Genomic DNA, 27,585 nt, shown 5'->3' with positions numbered 1-27,585 from the left:
CAAACTCTGCGGCCGCAAGCCTCGCCCACCGCTTTAGGGTCGCGCCTGTTGATTTGCTCCGCCCGTTAGCCAATGACCGGTGAAGCGGGCTGTGTTCCGGGAGCTCAATGGCCAGCGATGAACGGGGAGGCGGGAGGAGAGCAGGGGAGGGTGGAGCCAGGCGGCCGGGACGATGCGTGTTTCCGGCTCCGCTGCGGAAGGCCAGCGAGGGGAACCGTTGGGGCCCGACTCGAACCGTGCAGAGCGCGGGCATTGCTGAGCGCGAGTGCTGAGCTCGGAGCGCAGCGAGATGGGTGGGGAACAGGAGGAGGAGCGCTTCGACGGCATGCTGCTGGCCATGGCGCAGCAGCACGAGGGCGGCGTGCAGGAGGTAAGTGGCGTGTCCCGCGCCCCTGCCCTTGTCCGCCGTGGATCGCCGAGACCTCCCCCATCCCGGCCTCGCAGGTCCCCGAGGCCCCGCAGCTGGTCCCCGCGCCCCAGCTTCCGGTCCACCCACCCGGCGGGCGAAGTCTCACTCCCACGCTATCAGCGCCCCGTACCTGACCCCCAAGAGCATTCTCGTGATTCCAGAGTGACCCCAAAACTCCCCTCATCCATTCTGGGCTCCACGCGTGCTTCTGCTTGCATTTTAATGATTCCTCACTAGGACATCCCTGGACCGACTCTCCCAGGCGTGATTTCCATCTTAACCAGAAGTGAAGCCTATCCATCACACACACTGCGTGGGGTAGTGAGAACCGGGGCGAAGTCAGCACGTGGCCTTTTTAAACTTGAATCGGGGAAGTGAACCGGAGACCTGTAGACGCCTCAGTTGCCCTCTACGGGGTTAAGCGTTCAGCATGGTCTAATCTCAGTTGCCCAGTCTGTGAGGTGAAAAGCGGGAACGCCAGTTCTTGGTTTTGGTTTTATGAGTCAGGGTCTAGCTGTGTATCCCTGGCTTGCCCAGAACTTGTTCGATAGACGAAGGTGACTTCCAATTCAGGGTCTTCCTCCTGCCTCTGCCTTCTGAGTGCAGATGTGCGCCACCCTGCGCGGCTCCTAGTTTTCTTGAATTTTAGGGAAGTAGTACTTTTAAAGTTCATAAGGCTTGTTCATCAAGTGTTTGCCATTATCGTGTACAAGACACAGAAGACTGGACCCTGGAGATGCAGACACAGCCGGAGACCCAGGCCTTGCCTTCATGGAGTTACTTACGTACAAAGAGAACTTTTGCTTAAAAAAAAAAAAAAGTATTTTCAGGTGTGTCTTTAATCCCAGCACTGGGGAGGCAGAGGCAGGTGGGAAAGGTGGATATTTTGAGTTTGAAGTCAGCCTAGTCTACAGAGCTAATTCCAAGATATCCAGGGCTATTTAGAGAAGAAACTCTCTCTTAAAAAACAAAACCAAATTACTATAATTGGGTGTTTGTGTCAGGACAACTGTGGGGCCAGTTCTCTCCTGCCGCCTATATGTGAGTTCATGATCTTAGGTTGCCAGGCTCTTGAGATAGTCACTGTTTACCCAGGGAGTCATCTTGCTGGCCACAATGAGCATTAGAAGTATACCTCAGGCCGGGCGATGGTGGCGCACGCCTTTAATCCCAGCACTCGGGAGGCAGAGGCAGGTGGATCTCTGTGAGTTCGAGACCAGCCTGGTCTACAGAGCTAGTTCCAGGACAGGCTCCAAAGCCACAGAGAAACTCTGCCTCAAAAAAACAAAAACAAAAAAAAGTAAGTATACCTTAGGGTTTGAATGATGTTCATAACTGTTAATCTGGTACTGGGAAGGAAGAGGCAGAATTACTATAAGTTAGAGGCTAGCCTGCTCTGTATAAGCAAGTTCTTGGCCAGTCAGATACATAGTGAGACCCCCAAATATATAGCCCATAGGTGATGTTGAGTGACCAGACCTAGTTAACACCATGGGTGTGGTTTATGGTCTACAAAGATACATATGCTGCTGTTTTTTTGTCCCCCCCTCCCCAAATGGATATGCAGGCAGAGGTTGAAAAGCCTACAGTGGTTCTGACGGTCCTTTGATTCTACAAGTGCCCGAGGGTAAGAGTGACAGGTTTACCTAAAATCAGACCCGAAGCCCCTCACCTAGATAGGTTCCTTTCGTCTGTCGCTGGGGGTGGGATTTCATTTAGCTTTCTGTTAGGTCTTAGGGTTACTGTATTGCATCGAAACACCATGACCAAAAGCATCTTGGGAGGAAAGGGTTTACTTCACTCACAACTCTGTGTAACAGTTCATCATCAAAAGCAGTGCGGGCAGGATCCTGGAGGCAGGAACTGATGCAGAGGCCATGGAGGGGTTCTGCTTACCTGCTTGCTCCTAACGGTTTACTCAGCCTGCTTTGTTAGAGAACTTAGGACCATCACTGGGGGAGGGGGCACCCACAGTGTGCTGGACCCTTCCACATCAGGGGCGGGGTAGCCCAGTCTTCTGGAGGCATTCTATCAACCGAGGCTTACTCCTCCTGATTTTAGCCTATGTCAAGTTGACATAAAATCAGTCACTACACATTCCAAGTCTTTCTCTAGGTGCTTGTGTTGACCGAGGACTTCTGAATCCCTCCTCGTGGGAGAGAGTGTCAGACCTGCAAACATGAACTGTGGTGATTGTTTGTTTGTGCTTTAACAAATACAGCTTGCTTGAAGATCAGAGAAGCAGAGCAGCCAGTCACTAGTTCTTGCCTCTACCCAATCCTCAGGCTGGAAGGGTGATCCTCTCTATATGAATCCTTAGACTGATTCCTGATCTTCTGTCTCCTCTTGACTTATATTCCTCTCTTCGCCTAGCCACATCCCTTTCTGTCTCCACCTCCCTAGTGCTGGGAGTGAAGATGTGGGCCGTCACCACCTGGATCAGTCTCCCGTAGCAGGATTAATAAAAACCCAGAGGCAGAAATTGGAGTTCAACTTGAAGGTCAGAAAAGCGAAACAGCCAGCCATTGGTTCTTACCTCAACCTCAGTCTGAAACGTCGATCCTGCCTCCAGCGGTCTCAGAATGAGACTGTGTGTGAGAGCTGCCTCCTCCCGCTTTAAATCACCACAGGGAAAAGCCTCCTTGTCTCCATTCCCCTAAACTAACAAAATGGGTTTGGGAGTGAGTTCACTTTCTGTTTTAATGAATTTAAAGTACCTAGAAGTAGGGATTTCACAGTGGGGTAAGTTCTTATGTCAAATTTAGACCCATAGATGAACCTTGAAGACATTTATGCTAAGTGAAATAAGAAAGGACAAACACTGCCATGCATCATGGCACACACCTTTAATCCCAGCATTCAGAAGCCAGAGGCAGGAAGGTCTGAGCTTGAGGCCAGCCTGGTTTACACAGCAAGTTCCAGGACAGCCAGGGCTACACAGAGAAACCCTGTCTCGAAACAACAGAAAGCTGAGGATGTCCATGGAGAGTCGGATGATAACAGTGAACCTCAGAACATCCCAGCTCAGCAGTCCGGTGCAGCGTGCTGACTCTAGGATCGCCAAACATCATCATCTGTACACATAGCCCAGGGACCACATAGATTCGATTTCTACTCAGTGCGTGCTGCTGTATCAGAGTGAAGTCTAAACCCTAAGGTGCCTTAGGTCATCAGCTGGTGACCCTTTGTATGTAGGAAGAGTCTACTGCCTGCTCGCCTCTCTCCTGTGCCAGACGTTCCCAAGGTTCTCTGTCAAAAAGGAGAGCGTGAACTGAAGCCAGCCTTGCTCTCAGCTTCCCAAGGACCATCTGCCCCAAGCTTCTGCTTCTAATTACACCAACAGGAAAAATAGCTAGAACAACACTAGGGAAATAAAATCACCCACTGGATAGCTGAGGCTGACGGTGAACCCATGGTCCTCCTCCCTCAGCCTCCTGAGTGCTCCCCCACACAGTTATCATCCTTACTTTACTTTTTAAATTATTTAGCTGGCGTGATGCTGCACACTTTTAATTCCAGCACTTGGGCGGCAGGGGCAGATGAATTGAATTTGAGACTAGCTAGGGCTATATAGTAAGATCCTGTCTCAAAACCAACAGGGGTTAAAGAGATGGCTGAGTTATGAGCCTATACTGTTCTTCCAGAGGACCCGAGTTCGATTCCCAGCATTCAGTGTCAGGCAGCTCACAACTCAATGGCCTGTCACATGAGCTTCAGGGGATTCCTGCTCTGGTCTTTGTGAGCTGGTCTTTCTGTGCCAGATGCTCCTATGGGCTCTTTTTTAAAGAGATTAACTTATTTTTACCTTACGTGTGTGAGTGTGTGCGTGCATGTGTGCATGTGCCCTGTGTGTTTCCGGTGCCATGGACACTAGCAAAGGGTGTTGGATCTGGAATTACCAACGATTATGAGCGACCATCTCAGTGCTGGGAACTTAATCCAGGTTGTTTGGCAAGAGCAGGAAGTGCTCTTCATGGTTCAGTCACCGTTCGAGTCCCGTCCTAACCCCTAACTAATCCTGAGTGCTGAATTAACGGTGTCTAACACCATTGCCCAGCACGTGTGTTTATATGTGCGTGTGGCGGTTAGATGACAACTCCCAGGAGCTGTTTCTTCCGTGGGTTCTGAGCAGTGGAGCCCAGGCTGTCAGGCTTACATGACAGGGCCCTAAACAGTGAGCCATCTCTAGACCTCTTGATGGGCTTTACTGTCTAACCATGAAGGCTTGGTTCAGGCATTTCAAGTCCTGGATGTAGAGGAAGCATGTCTGACGGGTCCAGCCTCGCTGTGAAGAGGAATGTGTACATACACACAAGAAATGAGCGTTTGGGGGCTGGAGAGATGGCTCAGTGGTTAAGAGCATTGCCTGCTCTTCCAAAGGACCCGAGTTCAATTCCCAGCAACCACATGGTGGCTCACAACCATCTGTAATGAGGGCTGGTGTCCTCTTCTGGCCTACAGACATATATGCAAACAGAATAGTGTGTCCATAATAAATAAATATTTAAAAAAAAAAAAGAAATGAGCGTTTGTCCTTCACACTGAAGGTCCTGGCAGAAGGGGCTTTGGGGCTTGGTGGGGAGGCTGGCTGTCAGGGGAGAGGTTCAGAGGTAAAGCTCATGTTCAGATTCTCTCCTAAGCTAGAACATTGTCTGCAGCTGAGGACTCCATCCTGAGCCCCAGCTCTCAACTTCTCCCTCTGTCTTTCAGCTTGTGAACACCTTCTTCAGCTTTCTTCGACGCAAAACAGATTTTTTTATTGGAGGAGAAGAGGGGATGGCAGAGAAGGTGAGTGCTGGGGACCCTTTTCCTTCGGCGGGTCTAAGCCGGGGCAGAATGCTAGCAGAGGGGGGCTGGGGAGGGGAGTATCACCAAGGCCCTGCTTGGGTATTTTACATTCTTCAGAGTCCTGGGCTGAGCTATAGAAACACCTTGGAGGGGCTGGAGAAATGGCTCAGTGGTTAAGAGCATTGCCTGCTCTTCCAAAGGTCCTGAGTTCAATTCCCGGCAACCACATGGTGGCTCACAACCATCTGTAATGAGGTCTGGTGCCCTCTTCTGGCCTGCAGGCATACACACAGACAGAATATTATATACATAATAAATAAATAAATACTTTAAAAAAAAACACCTTGGAGACCGGCTGCTATAGGCTTGCTTTCTGTCTGCGAATCACCCCCCAGCCCCATTAGGTTTTTATCTGGCTGGGAGATGAGTGGACAGTGTCTCTCTCTCTCTCTCTCTCTCTCTCTCTCTCTCTCTCTCTCTCTCATACACACACACACGAACAGCCATATAAAAGCAGAGCGAGAGGCAGGGTGTGGTACCTCCGTGCCCTCTCTAGGCTTGCTTTCCTCCTGGTATCTTGATGCTCAGCAGCTAGGAATGGTCCAGGCTTCATCACTCAGGGGATTGCATGTGTAAGCGCTTGTGACTGACTACTGAATCATTGGCTGTCGGCCACTTCAGTTCACAGGTTCTCCCCGCTGCCTTCTTCCACTGGGGAGGGGGTTTGTAAGATCCAGCCTCAGCTCTTGCTGCATCTTCCTAGCAACCAGCAGCCAGCCCTGAGCTATGAGGCAGGATTCTTTTTTTTTTTTTTTTTTTTTTGGTTTTTCAAGACAGGGTTTCTCTGTGGCTTTGGAGCCTGTCCTGGAACTAGCTCTGTAGACCAGGCTGGTCTCGAACTCACAGAGATCCGCCTGCCTCTGCCTCCCGAGTGCTGGGATTAAAGGCGTGCGCCACCATCGCCCGGCTTGAGGCAGGATTCTGACAGACATGGTTTCACTCTTAACAGAAGATGCACCGTCTGTCTGGAAATACCAAGGACTTAGGAGCTTTGTGTCGGTAACCTGGTCAAAGACTTGGTTTCTTGCTGTCGCTCATGTCTCCCTTGTCGTTGTAGTGTGTCTTTACTCTCTAGATGGTTCTTCTGCTCTAGAACTCATTGTGCTTAGACAGGAAGGACGAAATGGTGGGTGTTCTCTCCGGCACCTTCAGCTTGTGCCTACTGTTCAGTGCTGTTCTACCCTCTTTCTTGTGTCTGTGGAAGCTTCCGTCACTGTCCACTCCTATAGGTGTTTCCAAGGTGGCCTGTGAGGTGGGTTTTTGGTCTACTGTTAGAACTCAAGGATTTGCCGGGCGCTGGTGGCGCACACCTTTAATCCCAGCACTAGCAGAAGCAGGTGGATCTCTGTGAGTTCGAGGCCAGCCTGGTCTACAGCGCGAGTTCCAGGATAGCCTGAGATACACAGAGAAACTCTGTCTCGAACCGCCCCCCCCCCAAAGAAAACCCCAAAAAACAAAAGCAAATTCATGGGCTTGGGTAAACATGTTCCAGGGTTGTTACCGAGTCAAATCATGAGGGAAATCTGTGTCAAAGGACACAGGCCAGTTTGGCTTTTTTTAGGGGGGGGGGGTTCTCTGCATAGCTTTGGAGCCTGTCCTGAAACTCACTGTGTAGACCAGACTGGCCTGGAACTCACAGAGACCTACCTGACTGCCTCCCGAGTGCTGGGATTAAAGGCGTGCGCCACCGTGCCCAGTTTGACTTTTGATACTAGTGTGAGATTCCATCTAGTCCCCATGTGAACTGCTGTCAGCTTCTGTCTTGGGAGTTTGTCATGCTATCGTCACTGTGCTCCCAGATCCCTCTACTTGCTTAGGTGACTGCCTCCTTTTTGTTTGTCCTTGGCTGTCCAGTCTTTGTCTTTTAAGTACTTGTGTGTGGGACTGGGGGCTAACCCTTAGGCTAGGCGCCATGCTAGGTGAGGTGTATATCTGCCTTCACCCCTAGTTCCAGTCTTGATATGGAGAGCACAGTAGCCTCAAACATGACCTTCCCTCTTCTGCTTCTGGAATGTGGGACCACAGGAGTGCGGCCACCGTACCTGGTCATATCACGGATTCTTCAGAAAAATTCTGCAAATTCTGTAAATGTTTGAACAGATGCGCTCCCCAGTTAGCAGTTTAGTGAACGGTGCTGTGTAAAGTGACTCTGCGTTCAGGAAGGTGGTTGAGGTATTTGAGATGCTGCAGAGAGCTCAGGCAGCTTCAGAGGGCATGAGGCCCAGCCCTCCTGATTCCTCTCAAGTGAGGAAGGAGCTGATGGCAAAGTTAGTGCTGTTCAGGGGCCTTGTTCTTCAGAAGACAGGGATCTTGACTTGGTGAGAAACAGAGAATGTGGCTTGAAAGCCTCCGTGGGGCTAATCGTGGGCGGAACAAGGCTGCCCCGAGTAAAGGGAGCAGCAACAGCGGGTGCAGAGCTGTAGAAGTTACTGCGTGCCCGCACACTTGCTCGCGCTCTGCAGGCCAGATGAAAGGACCTGGGCAGAGGCCGAGGGTCATGGCTGCAAGCTGGGGAGCAGTGGGCATTCTGTGGGCATTCCGCTGCTGCTGGAGCTCATGGAGGGAGACAGCTACGCCTAGGCAGCCAGCGTCTTAAGACTGGTACTAAGTGGGTCTTTATAGGTGATGCTTTTCTCTGACCTTGGACACTGCTGTCACTCAAAACGAGGAGCTCCCAAGGAGGAAAAGGATGCCAAGGGTGCTGGTTTGTGGGGTGGGTCAGTGTAACAAGCTTTCTTGTTGACTGTCTTTGGATTGCCAGTCCCCAGATGACCTGGAGAGTTAATTACGAAAGCTTGGTCTTAGCTTAGGCTTTTTCCCACTTTGCTCTTAAATTACTTTGTCTGTATTAATCTACATTCTGTCCGGTGACTCAGTTACCTGTGCCATATGTCCTTCTTGTTCAGCGTCTCCCTGGTATCTCCCCGCCTCTCTTCCCAGTTTTCTTTCTCCCCAGAAACCCTGCCTGTTCTCTCCTGCCTAGCTATTGGCCATTCAGCTCTTTATTAAACCAGTCACAGTGACGCATCTTTACAGTGTAAAAATACCCTCCAACAGGTAAGGGTGGAGATAAGCCAGGGCAGTTCTGCTTGTCCCTTAGGTGAGGGCCTGCCGACGTGGGCCTCTTCCACCCCAGCTCCAGGTGTCTCCTCACTGAGACCTCTTGGTCTTCCCCTGGGGCCCAAGAGGCCACTTGGAAGTTGAAAAAGGGAAGGGGTCAAGGATGCCTCTCCAACCCAGTCTGGAAAGGGAGAAAGATGGGGGTAGGTGGGCCTGAAAGAATCAACAGGACTCCTCTGAGCATCCCTGAGCAGAGGCGTACCTCTGTTGTCCACTGCTTGAATGTGTTATGAGACTCTTGAGTCTTCGGGTTGGGTGTAAGTCTGCCCTGTCAGACTAGGAACCATCCTTGTCCCTGTCAGCTCTATCAGGAAAACACCTGTGGGTGCTGGAGAGATGGCTCAGGAGAAGAGCACTGGCTGCACTTCCAGAGGTCCTGAGTTCAATTCCCAGCAACCAGTGGCTCACAACCACCTGAATGAGATCTGGTGCCCTCTTCTAGCCTGCAGGGCAGGGATATATGCAGGCAGAGCACTGTTTACATAATAAATAAACAAGTAAGTAAGTAAATAAATGAATCTTTAATAGAAGACCTCACTTTCCCACCTGCCAGCCTGTGACTCCCAACCAAGTGTCAGTGACTGAAGCTTGACCTGTGACCTCCACAGCCTCTGCCTAGAGGCCTTTTCTAGCGTGTCTTTTGGTGGGAGGGGCCTGGGAAGAAAGGTCAGAGGCTGATCTGGTTGGCCTTTGCCTGGTGGCTCCCCACTGCCCTTTTTTAACCTCTCATGGCGAGGAAGGAATAGGACAAGTGGATTGTGACATGATTTATGTGGCTGGAAGAAGGGGAGGTCCCTGTTCCTGCCCCTCCTTGATCAGTGATTGTCAAATGGCTTGAGTTCAAGGTCCCCCTGATTAGAAACTGGGGACAAGGCCCCGTGCTGGAACAGCCTCTGCTGCAGTTGCTCCATGACCTGTTTCTCTCCACAGCGTTGCGGCCTCTGCGCCTCATTGCTCTTGCTCCCATCTCAAACTTGCTGATGCGTGGTGAAGCTACTCAGGGCGGCATGGGGCTGGGGGTCACAGATAAATGAGAGTCTGGGAGCATTTGGCAGGACTTTGGGTGTGGGAGGCTGCACCCTCCCTCCATCTTAGGCGTGGTGGAGCTTGGCAGATGGTTAATTGAGCTCTGATCACGAGGTGGCTGCTCTGGGGGACCTCAGGTGTGCACTTTGTATCGAGTGTGGGTGAGCACAGAAAATTGCATTTTCTAAGGGTCTGTTCAGAGCCTGCTAGGTACACTCAAGAGACATTTGAGCTGGTCCTGGAGGCTGGCCGGTGAGACAGAGACCTCATTCTAGGTGAGAGCAGCAGCTGCCGAGGCTGCCTTTAGAGAGAGATGGGGATGGCTCAGGGTCATAGTTCAGATCTGTGACAGGTGCCATGGGGGTAAGCCCTGGGTGGCAGACATCTAGATGGTTCTGGGGTTGAAGCATCATGGGAGGCCCCCTCAGTGAACGTGAAACAACTTGAAATCAGAAGCTCTCTGTTTAGGAAGGGAAATAGTCTCTTCCCTTTGGGAAGTGCTGCCTTCTAGGGTTGTATGTCTAAGATGGATATAGGCAGGAAGAGAGACGGAACAGGAAGTGTAGACCTGTGTGCTAGGGGAGGCTTCCTAAGGGGGCTGAGCGTGAGTTCTGCTTGCAACAGAAACAGCTACCAGCACCGTCCTCACCGGTGCACAGCTGCGTGCGTACCTGGCAGCACTTGCAAGGTAGAGGCAGGCAGGGGCTTTGTCCCCGGGCCTTAGGACACTGCCGTCTGCTCTGATGTTTCACTGCCCTCCCTAGCTCATCACACAGACATTTAACCACCACAACCAGCTGGCACAGAAGGCCCGGAGAGAGAAGCGAGCTCGGCAGGAGACTGAGCGTCAGGAGAAGGCAGAGCGGGCAGCCAGACTGGCCAAGGAGGCCAAGGCAGAGACCCTGGGGCCGCAGATCAAGGAGCTGACGGACGAGGAAGCAGAGAGACTGCAGCTGGAGATTGACCAGGTGAGATGGGCCTCCGCCTCTGCCCCATCCCTGAGTGTATCGGCCCTGGGAAGTAGGGCTCTGTCCCACCTGTGTGCCCTGTGTGCCCTTTGCTGCAGAAAAAGGATGCCCAGAATCATGAGGTCCAGCTCAAGAATGGCAGCCTTGACTCACCAGGGAAGCAGGTAAGATAGATTAGCAGGGGCCTGGGCATCACCTTCCTCCCTTGGACAGAATTCCCTCATCTCCATCCCCTGCCCTCAGCCTTCAAGGTCGCACCCCAAAGACATGGAAAACCTAGAACAGAGCCAGTGTGGCAGCTCACACCAGTAATCTCAGCACTGGGGGGGGGGGGGGGCTGAGGCAGAAAAAATGATACTAATTTGGGCTATATAGTGAGAACCTATCTCAAAAGAATTTAAAATAATATTTTTTCAACCCAGGCATAGTGACACAAATCTTTAATCCCAGCACTCAAGAGACAGGGCAGGCGGATCTCTGAGTTCCAGGTCAGCCAGGGTTATGTAGAAAGACATTGTCTATAATGATGATGATGATGGTAATCTTTTTGTTAAATGGCTTTAAGACTGGGACAATCTACCAGGCAGTGGTGGTGCACGCTTTTAATCCCAGCAGGGAGGAAGCAGCAGGTGGATCTCTGTGAGTTCGAGGCCAGCCTGGTCTACAGAGTTCCAGGATAGCCAGGGCTACACTGAGAAATCCTGTCTTGAAAAATCAAAAAATAAAAGACTGGGACAAGAATACCCACAAGTGGGCTGAAAAGATGGCTCAGTGGTTAGGAATACTTGTTGCTTGTGCAGGGGTCCCAGGTTTGGTTCTCCGCACCCACATGGTGTCTCACAACCATCTCTAGCTTCAGTTAGATGCCCTCTCCTGTACTCTGAGCACCAGGTGTGCACATGGCGCACACTCATACACATGCTCACACGTCAGGGGGCACCATGAAGGGTGGGCTGAGGGTCAGTGGACTCCACCATATCCTTTGTCACACAATACACTTTGAGCCCTTCTGGCAGAGATCAGAACCTGTTCTTACCTTTGGTTCTCAGGGCCCGGAGTGTGTAGGTCTGCTATGCTTAGGTCTGCTGTCTGTTTTTTGTTTTTCGAGACACGGTTTCTTCATAACTTGGAACTAGCTCTTGGAGACCAGGTTGGCCTTGAACTCACAGAAATTCATCTGCCACTGCCTCCTAAGTGCTGAGATTAAAGGTGTGCGCCACCACCACCCGGCGTAGGTCTGCTGTCTTGTGACTGTTTTGTCCAGTGGCAGTTCTGGGCCTGACTTGGCAGTCTGGTCTGTCAGGTAAGTCACTGAACACTCTGACTGTGAGCAGGATGCTGACGAGGAGGACGAGGAGGAAGATGAGAAGGACAAAGGGAAGCTGAAGCCCAACCTAGGCAATGGAGCTGACCTGCCCAACTACCGCTGGACCCAGACCCTGTCGGAACTAGATCTGGCAGTGCCCTTCCGGGTCAGCTTCCGGCTGAAGGGGAAGGACGTGGTGGTGGACATTCAGCGGCGACACCTCCGGGTGGGCCTCAAAGGACAGCCGCCGATCATTGATGGGGAACTGTACAATGAAGTAAAAGTGGAGGAGAGCTCATGGCTCATTGAGGATGGCAAAGTGGTGACGGTGCACCTGGAGAAGGTAGGGAAGGCCCAGTCTAACCTGGGTGCCGACTGCGGGGAGGAGCCTGCTGACTGGGGAGGGACCAGCTGACTCCCTAAGGCTCCCATAGGTCCTTGGGCCTATTCCTCACTCTGCCCTTGTTTCGTAGTCAGGAAACAGCATCAGTTCAGCTGTGTTCCTGGCTTGGCGCAGGGTGGGCAGAGTCAGGTTGGACAATCTTGTATGCTGAGCTCGTTCCCATCCTTGCACATGGGTTCAGTTCCATACATGCTTGCACACCTACTGTGTACAGTCTTGTTTGCTGAGCTGTTTGTTCCCACATGCTTGCACATGGGTTCAGTTCCATACATGCTTGCGCACCTACTGTGTGCCGGGCACTGTTCTAAGGATGGAGAACAGTGAGCAAACAGAAGGATTTGCCCTCATAAAGTCCATATTGTCTTCTATACTGCCTTCCTACAGGTAGGGATTTGCTGGGGTAAATAAAGGTGGTGTCTGAAAAGGGCCGAGAGTCCAAGGACAGCTTTCCCTGGCACAGACGGTAGCTTGGCTGCCGCTCACTCACCTCTGTGCCCTTGTTCTTGGTTTTCCTCCCAGCCAGGATCTCCCTTTTTGTTTGCTTTATTTTTTGTCTTCCTTCTTGTTTACTGCTGATGCCTTAATGCCTAGTCCACCTGTTACTCTAGCCTCTCTCCTCCACGCTGAGTGCCCACTACATGTTTCCTTTCCTGATGGGTTGATTGGTAACTGTTGGCCTCTGTGTATCTATCTTCCCTGGCTGCTGGGTGGACAGAGGTCCGGTTCTTCTGTATCTCAGGCCCCAGCACAGACCTCGTAGGGCTTGGATACAAGATGTGGATGGGAGAGAGTTTAGTTCTAAAAGGGTTGAGGTGTAATTCCTAGGTCAGAGCTTTCCTTCTCCATGGCTGTCTTCCCCTCCTCTCAGATCAATAAGATGGAATGGTGGAACCGCTTGGTTACCAGTGACCCCGAAATCAATACCAAGAAGATTAACCCTGAGAACTCCAAGGTGAGTCTTGGTTGGCTGGAGCTTTTCTGGAATTGAGGGGTAGGTGCTCCAGTGCTTCGTTCACGCTCTCCCTGCCTCTCTAGCTGTCGGACCTGGACAGTGAGACTCGCAGCATGGTGGAGAAGATGATGTATGACCAAAGGCAGAAGTCCATGGGCTTGCCCACCTCCGATGAGCAGAAGAAACAGGAAATCCTGAAGAAGTAAGCAACTCGGGGATTGCCCTGGGGACTTAGGCCACTGAATGGGATTCTAGGCTGCCCTGCCCCCTTCCAGCACGAACCAGCCAAGTTCATGGTTCTGTGGCCTTGGCTTAGTTAACCTGACCACTTGCCAGGGTCATCTCCAGGACAAGGCTACCTTAAGAGTAGGAAGCAATCGCTAAGAGGCGGTTATTGCCACCTACTGGAAATTGGTGCCACTGCTGGCACTTGCCACTTCCAGCCTCCAGGGTTGACATGGCTGTCAGCCGAGGCCCACTCCAGGTCAGGGTTCTGAGGAGGTTAGGCCCAGTGTCAGGACTAGGCTAGGTTGAGATGGACAGCTCACTCCAGTCTTACACTTCTCTTTCCCAGGTTCATGGATCAGCACCCAGAGATGGATTTCTCCAAAGCCAAATTCAACTAGCTCCCGTGTTTGCCTTCCTGAACTCTTGGGACTGAGCCCTTAAACTTCCTTTCCCACCATTTCCTGGGACCTGGGAACCTTAGGGCTAGGGCAGGCATGGGACTTCCCAGGCATGTGATCTCCAAGGCTCCCCCGGAGATGGGCTGGGTGTTGGGGGTCTCCTCCTCCCCATTTGGCCTGTTACACATTAAAACTATTTACCCTGCTCCATCTGTGTCCTCCCTTTAGCCCCTCCCTGTTGCTGCGGGGACCTGGGGTTTTGGCTTCTAGCCTAGATTCTGTTGTGTGGAATTCTACCTACTAGGGCAGGCTCTTCACTCTGTATCTCAGCTCCTCCATGACTTAGGGGGGATGGCGACACAGGCTTTATATAGAGACAGGGTTTCTCTATCCTGGGCCATCCTGGAACTTACTTTGTAGACCTCTAACTCAGATCTACCTGCCTCCCCATGTGATTAAAGGTGTGTGCCATCACCACCATGTGGCCTGCTTTAGTTTTTATTGTATGTGTACATGTGCTACAGCGCATGTATGAAGTTCAGAGGATAACCTTGTGGGTGAGTTCTCTCCATGTTTATGTGGGCTCCACAGATGGAACTTGGATTGTCCAGTTTGTCTTTACACTCTGAGCCACCTCACCCGCCACATGTGTGGCTCTGAGCAGAAGCTACAGCTTCCCAAAGGGACCCATGATCCAACAAGGTGTAACAGCAGCTGTGTATTACCAGGAGACCAGTCCCAGAGTTGAATATTTAGACTAGACCGTGCCGAAACAGAAGAGCAATAAAGCTGGGGTGACTTTGCATAGGTGTGGGAGCTGGGAAGGCAGGGTACAGTCCAGTGGAGCCCCATTGTTTGCCTCTGACCTGTTCTCTCAGAGCCAGCACCTATTGCAGTGAAGGGCCCAGGAGGCACTTCTGCTCACATCTGGCCCTGGAGCCTCTGCTTCCACTGGAGGGTAGGGGTCGTTGAGTGTTGGGCTGTGCAGGGTAAAGTAAGTACCCAGCTGTTTTCGATAAACCCTTTTCTGAGAATGCGAAGCTTCACAAAGCTGATGGGGAATTGGTTTCTGGGCCAAGACTAGTGTTTAGGGACTATTAACACTCTGACTCTGCTTTCCCGTTCTGTAATCTTTTCCTTAAAAAAAAAATTTTCGATTAATGTGAATCAATGTTTTCCTATATGTATGTATATGTACCATCTACATGCTTGGTGCCCACAGCAGTCAGAAAAGGGCATTGTTTACCTTGAACTGGGGTTAGGGATGGTTGTGAGCCATTGTATGGGTACTATACCCCTTTTTGAGGCTGAGTCTTGGTGTGTATCACTGGTTAGCTTTGAACTCAGCGATCCTCTTGTTGGTTTCCTAGGTAGGATTACATGTGAACACCCCCTTTTCCTCTTGCAGCACTGGAGATCAAAGCCAGGATCCCAGATATGCTAGTCAACACCAAGTTGCACCCCTACTTGGTCATTCTATTCATGCCTTAGTCTGTATAACACAGCAGCTCCCAAGAAAAGGGCCAGTTCAGTTGCTATAGTTATACCTAGGGCCTGTAGTCACAGCCCCAGGGGTCAGCTGTTGTCCCCTGGGAAACTAGATAAAAGATAGTTTTACCACTTTCCAAAGGGTGTCCCAAACATTAAAACAACGTAAAGAAGGAAGAAGCTGGATAAGAATGGCCCCTTTTGCTAGCTTGTGGTTATTGGGCTAGGCGGGTCGCCCAGAGCTTGCTGAAACTTTAGGTGGGGCCTTACTTTGTTGTAACGGGTTGAAGAGCTGCCCTGGCTAATCTAATGGACTTATAGCCCTTCTGCCTCATCCTCCAGTAGCTGTGACTCTAGGTCTGTACTAGGTCAGCACCTGGAAAGAGCAGCTAAGGGCCCTGCATGGTGACCACACGAGGGGAGCCTGCTTTTGCCTCAGCCACCGAGTTCGGTGCCTATTGTTAGCTACAAGCTACAAGGATGTCTTTGGACGCCAGGCTCTCTCAGGTTGCCAGCAAGAGCAGGATAAGGTGGAAATCAGAGTGCTGTATTAACACCAGGGAGAGGTGAGGGGTTCCTGAGAAGTGATGAGGGGCTTAATACCGAGGGTGGCCAGACCATGGAGGAGTGGCAGTCCAGACAAAGCTGCCCTAGATTGTTCTTTATCTTTTAGAAGCGAAGCTAGTCTGTCTTGCTCCTACCTTGCCTTTCTACTCCACAATGCTGAACAGCAATTGGGGCAAATGGCACAGGGAGAACCATGTAACTCTGATGAGCCGGCCAGTGTACTTGCAACTATGGTCATGTTAACAATATAGAACAGCCAAGATCAGTACAAACTGCTCAGCAACATAACAGGTGGGCACCGCCCAGAGAATCACATAAAGAGGCCATCTGTCCCCAACCCAACCTATAGTTTCCATAATTGCTTAGGGTAACATGGGAACGGAACTGGGAAGCTACTTCCCAAGACTTTGCTTTCAGCTCACAGGAAGAAACAGGCCCAGGCAGCAGTAAGTCCAGCTGAACAGGCAGAGATCGGGGCACCATGGTCCTGTGAAATGTATGTGGTCTAAAGTCATTCAGCGAAAGGAGAAGCCAGAGGTCACTGCTTCTGGGCTCAGGATCTGGCCTCCACACAAAAGGGTCCTGGTTCCTCGACTCCGCTGGCTATGCTTCTTCCAGGAGGGGCTGTGACTGCTGGGCCAGTGGGGGTTAGCAGTATACCTGCAGCAGGGGTGCCCCTGAAGAGTCTGTGTCGGTGCCCTGGAAGGATGAGTCTTGGCTGCCTGGATACCCTGGTTGGAGGAGGAAGCAGAGGCTCAGAGAGGGGAAGGAGCTCAGCTGAGACTAGAACAGCAGGGCTTGAGCCTAGTCAGCTGTAACAGCCTGGGCAACCCACACCTGGTGTTCAAGTCCCAGCAGTTGTCTGTAAAAGGGTAATGACCTTGCTCCGGGGGTTGTGGCAGCCCAGAGGACAGCAGTAGACATCATAAGGGGAGCTTCCACAGCTGCAGGATGAGAGGCCTGCCGTCCAGCTTACTCCCCAATCACTTCTAGCTCTATTCTGGGAACTTTCTCTCTTCAAGCCAGCTTCCAAGGTTGCAGTGGATATGTGGTTGCTCAGGCCCTTTTCCATTTCTGATTCCATCCTCACCCACCCCCAAAGTAAGCTGGAAGGTCATCGGAAGGGCCCTAGTGTAGTTTCCCACCCTCTGGTCAGGTCAGGACCACACCTGGGGCTCCATATGGCCTCAGCTTCCTGGCGATGGCATCTGCTGTTGTCTCCTGGGAGATCTGCACTGTCAGTTCTAGGGAAGGAGTATGAATAGACAGTGGTCATTATATTGTATAAAGCAGCTCAGTGAAGAAGGGTCTCATCGGACACAGGCTAGAGAAATATGATTAAGACATGGGTAGGTGTGTAGTGGGCAGGTGGGACTTTAGCTAGGCCAGGTCAGTGATGCAAATTCTTGGGGTTTGGTTTTGTTTTTTTTGAAACAAGGTCTCTGTAGCCCAGGCTTGCCTGGAACGCTTGGCGGTCCTTTTTCTTCAAACCTCTAGAATTCTGGAAATACAAGCATGAACTATCACTAGCCTTTCTTGTTTACTGCAGAGGTCCAAATTCTTGAGTTCTGGGCCCTTGTTCAGTCCAGGCTTGGGAGCTGTTCAGTAATAGGGGAAAGGAGGAGCCTGACAGATACAATGAATGGATGGATGGATGGATGCTGGGGACTGCGCAATGGCCACTGAGTCTGCATGTTCCCCACAGTTCTCAGCTTCATTGTGCCAAAGAGTTCAGAGATGTGTCAGCTGGCTACAGGTAAGCCCCACAAAGAACCCAGCCCAACTGTCCTAGAAGCCAGAGCTTCCCTACTTGGGCACACTTACCATCCTGGCTGAGGGCAGAGCCCACCATGGTCTCATGGCCACTATCAGGGGCAGCAGCGGGGGCCATAGAGCGTGCCGAGCGCCCCTCGGAGGTCTGTGGGCGGGAACGGCTTTTGCGGGTACTGATGCGGATGATGCCGCGCACCAGGCGGCCCTCGGCGTCTTGCTCGTCCAGGTGGTAATCCTGTGTGATGCTGCTGATGAGGTCTGAGATCTTGCTGGTCTTCTCCAGGAACACGGTGTCCGACGTGCACTTGGCCAGCTCGTCGATCTGGTGTACACTGAACAGCTCTGTCAGCTTCTTGAAAATAAGCACGTCGATCTCCCGGCTCGACATGGAGCCACTGCCCATCTCGGGCAGGTCCAGGTCCGACTCGTGGAAGGAGTAATACTCCTCGGAGCCGCGGGGGCTGCTGGGGAGGGTACTGGGCAGGCTGTGCCGTGTGGGAGGGGGCTCGGGTAGGGGCTCCTTGCAGCAGGAGTCCGAGTCAGGGACTGGGGAGGTGGCATGGCGGTAGGGGTAGACCGGAATGCCCTTGAGCTTAACGTCAGGGTAGCTGAAGCTGCTGCCCATGGAGGACTTGAGCCGCTGGCCATCCCGGCGGCTGGGAGGTGCACGGTCCGGGCTGGGTGGCACACCATTGGGCTCTTTGACCCAGGCGGCTTCGGCAGACCCCTCAGTGGGGTCCCCAGCAGATAAGCAGGGGCCGCAGCCCCGCACACAAGCCCCACAGCGCTGCAGGCAATCCCTGCAGCGGCGAAAGCAGAAGGCAGCCCTGCACCAGTCCCACCCCCAGGGGCGCCAGAGGAGGCAGCAGGTTGGGGGCTCAGTGGCCGGTTCTGCAGAGCCTGAAATGAAGGTGATACTTTCTGGCCCGTGGTGACCAGGGTCCTTGGGGTCTGGCCTGCGGGTGCGGCGGCCTGGTGGGGGCTGGGAGCGCTCATCATTCGTTTCCAGGCATAGCTCTGTCGGCCTCTCCCAGGGACCCAAGCGTGGCGGCCCAGACGATGGGCGAGGCTGTCCGGGCCTGGGCATGACTCAGAGCATGGCTTGCTGCAGCCAGGCACCTGCAGGGGAGAAGCCAGGAGGATGTCAGAAGCAGAGGTCAGAGACAAGCTCTTGGGCTGACCTGAAGAGTTTTAGACTCCTGGGAAGCCTGTGAGGAGGACAGATGGTGCATTCCATAAACCCTTGCAAACGCTGAGCTCTTCTTGCCCCAAATAGAAAGTTCTCTTTGTGGTCTAACTAAGGCTTTACTGGACTTCTCAATGAATGGCTATTATTGAAAACAAAACAAAGAAAATTACAAGTGTCAATCGGGATGCAGAGAAATTGGATCTCTTGCACTTTGCTAATGGGGCTATGAAATGATGTAGGTGTTGTGGGAAACAGAGCAGTTCTTCAAATTTTAAACACACAGGTTGGAAATGTAGCAAGGCCTACATAACATGAGGAGGCGCTAAGTTCATCCCCAGTATGGCAAACAAAAAACATAAAACCGGGCTGGACAGACCGCTCAGCAGTTAAGAATGTGGGTTCATAACCACCTGTAACTCTAGCTCTAGGGATGTGACACCCTCTTATGTCTTCTGCCCACACTGCGCTCACAGGGACTCTCTCCCCACTCCACATACATATACAAAAAAATTAAAAACTTTTTTTAGATTTCTTTTGTGTGTGTGAACATTTTGCCTGTATATAGTGTGTGTGCCATGTGTGTCTGGTGCCCATGGAGGTCAGAAGAGGGTTGTAGGGGCTCTTGGAACTGGAGTTATGGATGGTGGTGAGCTATATTGTGAGTACTGAGATTCGAATCTTGGGTCTCTGGAAAAGGAACCTGTGATCTTAATGCCTAGCCATCTTTCTAGTCGTAATTAACTAATTAATTGATTTTCTGAGGCAGGGTTTCTCTGTAGCTTTGGAGCCTGTTCTGGAACTCACAGAGATCCACCTGTCTCTGCCTCCTGAGTGTCAGTCCTTATTATTTTTAAAAATTATGTGTAAGTGGGGGCTCAACAGATGGCTCATGGTTAAGAGCACTGGCAGTTCTTCTACAGGACTTGGGGTTCAATTCATAGCACCCATATGGCAGCTCACACCTTTAACTCCAGTCCTAGGGGATCCAGTGCCCTCTTCTGGCCTATGTGGGCACTGCACGCATGAGGTGCATAGATGTATATACAGATAAACACTCATATACATAAAAACAAATAAAAATCTCTGCTTAGAATAGTGGTGTACAGAGGATCTCTGTGAGTTTTGAGGCCAGCTTGGTCTACATAGTGAATTCTAGGACAGCCAGGGATACACAGTGAGACCTGGTCTCAAAATGAAAATAACAAATAAATAAAATCTAAAAAAAAATAAAAAGTTTTTAACATTCCTCAAAGCTCCCCCAAATTACCATATGGCCTAGCAAATTCAATCCTTGGTTTCTATCAAAGAGAACTAAAAGTCAACTTTATTTTATTGGTTTTTTGTTTGTTTGTTTGTTTGTTTTGAGATGGGGTTTCAATGTAGCTTTGGAGCCTGACCTGGATCTAGCTCTTGTAGACCAGGCTGGGCTCAAACTCACAGAGATCCACCTGCCTCTGCCTCTCGAGTGCTGAAATTAAAGGTGCGCCACCACTGCCTGGCTGAAAGTAGCAACTTTAAACATTTGTATGTTAATGTTCATAGTAGCATTATTTACAATAACCATAAAGTAAGATTGATCCAAAAGTTCATCAGTTGGGGGGAGGGCTTCCCGAGGACCCGGGTTTGATTCATAGCACCTACATGCCCACAAACAACCAATTGCAAGTGTAGTCCACGGGGATCTGACATCCTCTTCTGAATGCCACAAGTGCTGCATGCAGGTGGTGTGCAGACACATATGCAGGCAAACCATGCACATCAAATGAAAATAAAGGTTAAAAGATTAAAAAGTATATCAATAGATGAATCGACTCATAAACTGAAACATTTTGGGGATATCATTTAGACCTTAAAAAGAATGAAATTCTTAGCCGGGCAGTGGTGGCACAAGTCTTTAATCTCAGCACTTGGGAGGCAGAGGCAGGTGGATCTCTTAAGAGTTCAAGGCCAGCCTGGTCTACAAGAGCTAGTTCCAGGACAGCCACCAAAGCTACACAGAAACCCTGTCTTAAAAAGCCAAGAAAGGAAAAAAAAATTCTTTTGTGCTTTGACATGGATAAACTTTCAAGACATTCTACGTGAAATAAGTTATACAAGAAAGAACAAACACTCTATTGTTTAGCTTATATGAACTCTCCACAACTACCAGTTTAACAGATATAGAGAAATAGTGTGGTGGATGTTAGGGGCTGATGCAGAGGAGCTTGGGGGAGTTATGTTGAATGGATACAGAATTTCAGCTGGGAAGGTGTCATACTCTGGAAGGGGAGGATGTATTTAATGCCACAGGATGGTGTGCTAAAGAATGGCATGTAAAAGATTAAAATGGTAATTTTAATATATATTTTTCCACAAAGAAGGTAAGCTGTGTAGGGACCTTACTTCCTGAGGACTGTCCCCACTTTCTTGCCATCACTGAGCCCGGTGCAGGCCTCTGTTCAACAGCCTTGCCACGATCACCACCACTGCCCCGCCTTCCTTCGTCCCCGTCATCCTGGGCACGGGCATGAATGGGTCTCTCATCCTACTCAGATGTGCCCTCCTAGAAACATTTACCAACAAGTAGGTTTCTCTTTTTCTTCTTGGAGAGAGAAGGATTGGTTTTGTTAAGACAAGAGGGTCTCATGTTGGTAGTTAGGCCTCAGATTTGCTAGGTAGCCAAAACTGCTCTTAAACTCCTGGTCCTCCGATCTCCCTTTTCACGTCCTGGGGTTAAAGGAGTGTACTACCTTGCCCGGCAACACCAACCAGTTTTGGTTCCTTGCCACAAAAATAATCCTCATGGACTAGGGAGATGGCTCACCAGGTGAGAGCAGTGATGACATCTGTCATCCCAGCACTGCTACGGTGAGATGGGAGAGAGAACTGTCTGGAAGCCCATGGGCCAGCCTGGAGTGCACAGCGCAGCGCAGAGCAGCAGCAGAAATGAGAGACTCTGCTTCCACAAGGTGGAAGGTGAGAACCGGCTCTTTTTATTGTTGGCTTGTTTTTGAGACAGGTTTTCTCAGTGTAGCTTTGGAGCCTGTCCTGGAACTCACTCTATAGACCAGGCTGCCCTTGAACTCACAGAGATCCGCCTGCCTCTGCCTCTTGAGTGCTGGTATTAAAGGTGTGCGCCACCACCGCCCACCCGGCTGAGAACCAACTCTTAAAAGCTGTCCTCTGACATCCACACAGTGCTCCTTCAAGTGCAGGCATAGGCCTAAGATAAGAGAGTCAGTAAAAAAGAAAGCAGCTTTGTCTTAAAATAGTAATACTGATCTTCATTCCTCGGGTTTATGTGTTAGGTATCTCAGAACTACGGTTGTCTTACTGATGAACACTGAGCCTGATCATGTGTTAGACAAGGCAAAACCAAAGATAAATCGACTATACATGCTGTCTGAAAACCTAGCACTTGGGGATGGAGGTGGAACTAGTAGTTCTGGGTCATCCTGCACTACAAAGTGAGTTCCAGGCTAGCCAGCCCAGCACATGAGATCCTATAAAGAAAAGAAAAGAAGAGAACAGAAGAGAAAAGAAAAGAAAAGAAAAGAAAAGAAAAGAAAAGAAAAAAAAAGCTAGCCAGACACGGTGCTCGGTTTTTGTTTTGTTTTTCCAAGACAGGCTTTCTCTCTACACCAGGCTGACTCGAGCTCCTCCTGCCTCTGCCTCCGAAGTGCTGGGATTAAAGGCGTGCACCACCACTGCCCGGCAGTACTCACAATTTTAATGCCAGCATGGAGTAGGGTCAGTAGGAGACAAGAGATCTCTGCGAGTTTAAGACAACCTGGTCTATGTAGAGGGTCCTAATCCAGCCTGGGCTATGTAGTGAGACTTTGTCTCAAAACAAAACAAACAAACAAAAACCAAAAACCTCCTAGGATGAAGCAGGCGGAATCGAGTAAATCACCAAGGGACCCTAAAGGACGATGTAGTGCCATACTCAGGAAGGCCTTAACCGCAGTTAACTGTCCTTAGCCTGTATTTTGAGCCACCATGTCGGTGCTAAGAATTAAACCTGGGTTCTCTGGATGAGCAGCCATTGCTCTTAACCACTGAGCCATCTCTCCAGCCTCCTACCCTTTTCTGAGATGCTGATACTTTATCCTTTACCCCTGATTTTTTTTTTTTTCGAGACAGGGTTTCTCTGTAGCTTTGGAGCCTGTCCTGGAACTAGCTCTTGTAGACCAGGCTGGCCTTTTTCTCACAGAGATCTGCCTGCCTCTGCCTCCCAAGTGCTGGGATTAAAGGCGTGCGCCACCACCGCCCAGCCCTTTACCCCTGATTTAATCACTATGGAGTCCTATATAAAATTTATTTTGAGACAGGGTCTCACTATGTAGCCCTAGCAGTACTTGCTAAGTTGAGGGCTGGTCTTGAACTTACAGAGATCTGCCTGACTCTACCTCCTGAGTGCTGGAATTAAAGGTATGCCAGCTGAACCAACAGATACACACATTTCTAAGAGAAACAAAATAGCCTAGTATCTTTGCTTAGGAAGCAGACTATAGCTCTTAGGGGTAAAGGGACACATATCTGTAGTGTGATCATCAATGGTTTATACCAGCCTACCAGCACATGCCTGGAGAGCTCATGTAGAGACAGACAGACAGACAAGGAATACTCGCTATGCTGGATGAAGATGCAGTTCTTCCTGAAATTTTACAGTTTCTGGGACCCACTCAGCTCTCCTTCTCTAGGGGACCTCGAGGAGTTGTAGCCAAATGAGCCCCTCTTTCCATACCCTTCTGCTGAGGGCTCTTGATGACTGGCTCAGCCTTGTACTCACTGGTTTGGGATAAGCCTAAATCCCCAGGGACTTTGAGCTTAAAGGTCAGCCTCCTTTCTGCTTCAACGCCTAGAACAAGGTCAGTTTGGGAAGGTGTTAACATGGCACAGACACATTCTGTGTGACTTTATGGTAGAAAGACAAAGGACTTAGGCTCCAGGCAGACCAGAGCAGGAGCTGGCACTCTTAGCGAACGGTGTATGTCTATATGGTCTATAAACTGAAGGAGGTATTTCCCCCTTGGAACACCTGCTGTTCAATTAAAAAAGAAAAGGTACAGAAACTGAAACTGTAGTAAGTGACTTTAGAAGTGTTTCACAAGGGAATGTGGTGGCACACACCAGTCACCCTTGTCCCATGAAGGCTGAGGCAAGAGGATCGTGACTTTGAGACTAACAAAGCAAGACCCCCATCTCAACAGAACAAAATGTTCTTCACAATTCAGAGGGAGAGCCGGGCAGTGGTGGCGCACGCCTTTAATCCCAGCACTCGGGAGGCAGAGGCAGGCGGATCTCTGTGAGTTCGAGGCCAGCCTGGTCTACAAGAGCTAGTTCCAGGACAGGAACCAAAAGCTACGGAGAAACCCTGTCTCGAAAATAAAAAAAAAAAAAAAAAAAAAAAAAACCCCAATTCAGAGGGAGACAACTAAATGCTTGTCCTGATTTAATCAACATGAGGTTGGATCCAATTAGTCATTTAACAAATAATTGTTAATATGGTCATTGGTCATAGAGTTTAGAGGTCCTACTGTGCACTCTAAACTCTAAGGACACGGCGGTAAAACAGACTAACTCCCTAGCCTCAGTTTACATCCCATTGAAAGTGATTACTCACAGCTTCCATTACCATAAACATATTGCTTGTAATAAATCTATTAATTCTCAAGACATTCTTAGTATTATTCCACTGTACTAAGGCAGAAAGCTTAAGTAAGTTGTCCAAAGCCAGATTTCTTTTCTTCTCTCCCCACCCAGCCCTCGCCATAGTTTTTCTAACAGTCCTGGCTGTCCTGGAATTTGCTCTGTAGACCAGACTGGTCTCAAACTCTGCCTCCTGAGGGCTGGGATTACAGGCGTGTCCACCCACCCCCTTTTGTTTCTTGAGATAGGCTCTTACGTATCCCAGGCTGGCCTCAGACTCACTGTGTACCTCGGGAAAAGAGATCTTCCCACCTTTACAAGTGCTGGTTGATACAGAGCTGGGGCTCTAACTCCGGGTCTCATGCATGCTAAGTGTTCTACCAATAGAGCTCTATCCCGGCCCCCACAAACACACTTCTGTTTGTACTCATTGGCCTGGCCTCAGACCCTCACCCACTCCTACCTATGTCCTCCACTACCCCACCCCATCTGTGGATTTGTAAGAGCCAGTTAGGGCTGCCAGCAAGAGCTGGCATCCTTTGAGGACTTGCAACTGGAGTGTTACCCAAATCAACCACTCTCAGCATCACACCAAGCTGAACTTTGTGGGTCTGTGGGAGTATCATGGTTACCGACACTGGGCTGGGCCACTGTCTCTTTCCCCAAGGGCTTAGGACTGACTACTGTAGGGTACGTTCATATCCAACACACACATTTACCATGGGCCATCACCATGCTAACTATTGAGGAAACAGCAGCAATGCTCCGGCCAGAGAGCATTCCCATCACTTACAACTACCATGTGAGTAATTTACCATCACTTCACAGCCCAGGAATCTGAAGCTCCGAGGGGGCTAGAGCAAGATGGCAAACTGTTGTGTGGTGGGCTAGGGCTCTTCAGCCCGGGTACCTTGCTCTGTGCCACATCTTCAGTCAGGGAAGAATGGGGACAAATGAGCAAAGCCTAGGATAAACCAGGGATGGCGGCTAACCCAGGTAAGCCCAGCACTGGAGAGCCTGACGCAGGCAGATTCCCTGGAGTTCAACAAGGTCAGCTTGGGCTACAAAAGAGAGACCCTGTCTTAAATCCTAACAACCAACCAATCAGCCTTCCTATTTGTGGTTTGATAGTGTCTGGCCGCAGTGTCCTTTCCCCACCAGGGTCCCTGCTCCTCCCCCTCCTACCAATCCAGTAACACTGGTCACCTAATGGAGCGGGGCCAATTCTCGCCTCTCTTTTAGCTTGGAACAAGACTCTTGGTCCCCATTTCGTCATCTTTAAATAGGTTCCCTTTAGAGAAGTGTCCCTAAACCCAACACGAGACAGGATGACAAGGAGCCCGGGCCATATGAGACCCTATCTCAAAAACAAAAACGAAATATATACTTAATTAAATTGAATATAATTAAAAATAAACAATAAAACAATTAACCAAGTGAAATAAGATACAAATAAAATTTGAAAATCCCATCTGCCTAAACGGGAGAGATTAGTGTCTTTATAAGGCTCCAATGAGGCACTGGTGTTTAGCGAGAGCCTGGGAAGACGGGCTCAGTCACAAGGATGCTCGAGGGTCTGGCGGCCCCAGGACTCTCTGACTTCTCGTGGCCTTGGCCTTTCCGCCAGTCCCCACAAACACACACACTCGGGGCTCTCCACGGGCTCTTTCCCTGCGTCCACAGGACGGGCTGGCTGCACCGACCCCTCCGCCCAAGCAAGCTTCGGGTCACCAAGCCGTGGTCAGCTGAGCTCGAGGGCAGGGCACGGGGCACCCCCACCCCCAGGCACAGCCTCAGCCTCCCGATCCTCTGCAGGCACCGGGTACGCATTGCCGTCGGGGCGCGCACGGCCTCTCTGGCCGCGAGCGCCATTGCCTGCGAATCCCGACGCTGTTCCACTTACGGTTTCTGCCACGGCTCCGAGGTGCCCGGCCCCAGTCCCCAGGCCTCCCGGCCCGGCCCGCCCAGCCCCGCGCCCATTCGGGCTTGCGGCCCGGCCCGCGCACCCCGGAAGTGGGCGTCGGGTCCCGAAGAGCCGGGCCCCCGCGTCCCGCTGCCGTCCAGGAGCGGCCTCCAGGGTCACTCACTCGGGGCTGCGCCGCTCCGCTCCCCCGCGGGTCCGCTCCGGACTTACCTGCCCCGCCAGGTGAGCCGCCTCCAGCCAGCCCTTCCCCCCGCCCCCCTCGGCACTCACCTGGGTCGCAGGTGAGCGTCTCGCGGGAGCGCGGCACGGGTCGCCGCTGGGGACACACTTCCTGGCTCCGCGAAGCGCTGCGGCGCACCTGGCCGAGGCCCCGCCCAGCCCCGGCCTAGGCCAGGAGAGTGAGGCCCGGAGAGGGGCAGCCAGGCCACAGTGCTCAGGTCCCCTTAGCTCTGTAGTCCGGTGTCCTGGAAGTCTCTGAGAGGCCATGGAGAGCGCCTACGGGGCCGCAAAACTCCTACTCAAAGCGTATGGCTCCTGGGAATTCGTCCCTGACTCCCGAGTCCCTAGCTCGGTTATGTGGAACAGTTTTCTGTGCTCTTTATTACAGTCCCCAGCCGGCTGTTTCTTTCTTGCCTCCTGTCTTCTCCTTTTAGCCTCTGACCTTGAGGGTAAGGTCTGGCTTTGTTTCCCTAGTACAGGGCCTGGCACGTACCAAATGCTCAGCAGTCTTCACTGTTTGAATGGCTAGGCAATGATCTGTCATTGATCGCTCTGTCTGTCTACGTATTCATTTATTTTTCTTTTTTACATTAATTTTTTTAATGTGTATGGGTTTCTTGCCTGCATGTACAGTCTGTGCAGCACTTGCATGCCTGGTGCATGCAGGGCTGAGAAGCCGAAAGGGCATGGGATATCCTGGACCTACCTGGAGTTGAGAATCAAATGTGGGTCTTTGGAACTTGGAAGAGCAGCCAGTGCTCTCAGAGGCTGAACCGCCTTTCCAGCCCCACTTATTTCCGTCTCCTCATCCAACTATAATCAGATTCTATTCCTGCTTAGCTTCCAGAACAGACTAGGCCGGGCGTGTTCTAGGAGGGTATGGCCATAGACTGTTTAGGTTTTTTTTAGACGTTGTCTCCTAGGATAGCCTCCAGCTCACTAGGTAGCCAACGCTGGCCTTGAACACTTGCTCCTCCCACTGTCACCCCTGGAATGCTGGGATTCCAGACCTGCACTGCCACACCCAACATGGGCTCTCTTCGCTCTGGGACAGAGCTAGGGGCTCCTGGTTGACTGCTCATCAGTGTGTACAAATGTGCAGCTGGAAACCTCAGGGGCAGAGACCCCGTGCTCCA

At 51.0% G+C, this 27,585-nt stretch overlaps 2 protein-coding genes across 5 annotated transcripts; one reads left to right on the top strand and one right to left on the bottom strand.

Annotated features, from left to right (window-relative positions):
• The first annotated feature begins 175 nt into the window (after window positions 1–175).
• Window positions 176–13,864, top strand: Nudc (nuclear distribution C, dynein complex regulator). Its single transcript, XM_075945292.1, has 8 exons — window positions 176–370; window positions 5,120–5,197; window positions 10,168–10,371; window positions 10,470–10,535; window positions 11,706–12,020; window positions 12,949–13,032; window positions 13,116–13,234; window positions 13,607–13,864. Exons 1-8 carry the CDS (start codon window positions 290–292, stop codon window positions 13,656–13,658), a joined length of 999 nt encoding a protein of 332 aa, XP_075801407.1. The 5' UTR covers window positions 176–289; the 3' UTR covers window positions 13,659–13,864.
• Window positions 13,865–15,938: 2,074 nt separating this feature from the next.
• Window positions 15,939–26,557, bottom strand: Kdf1 (keratinocyte differentiation factor 1). 4 transcript variants are annotated; one of them, XM_075945045.1, is made up of 4 exons: window positions 26,501–26,557; window positions 17,538–18,605; window positions 16,883–16,957; window positions 15,939–16,444 (listed from the first exon to the last, which is right to left on the bottom strand). In XM_075945045.1, exons 2-4 carry the CDS (start codon window positions 18,571–18,573, stop codon window positions 16,362–16,364), a joined length of 1,194 nt encoding a protein of 397 aa, XP_075801160.1. In that variant the 5' UTR covers window positions 18,574–18,605; window positions 26,501–26,557; the 3' UTR covers window positions 15,939–16,361. The 4 variants fall into 4 exon arrangements, with proteins under 4 accessions (XP_075801160.1, XP_075801158.1, XP_075801161.1 ...); XM_075945043.1 differs by lacking the exon at window positions 26,501–26,557 and adding an exon at window positions 26,441–26,488; XM_075945046.1 differs by lacking the exon at window positions 26,501–26,557 and adding an exon at window positions 26,394–26,418.
• Window positions 26,558–27,585: the final 1,028 nt, after the last annotated feature.

The sequence above is a fragment of the Microtus pennsylvanicus genome, chromosome 13 (assembly GCF_037038515.1).
Source record: "Microtus pennsylvanicus isolate mMicPen1 chromosome 13, mMicPen1.hap1, whole genome shotgun sequence".
Classification (NCBI taxonomy): Eukaryota; Metazoa; Chordata; class Mammalia; order Rodentia; family Cricetidae; genus Microtus; species Microtus pennsylvanicus.
This window is presented reverse-complemented; position numbering and strand designations above follow the sequence as displayed.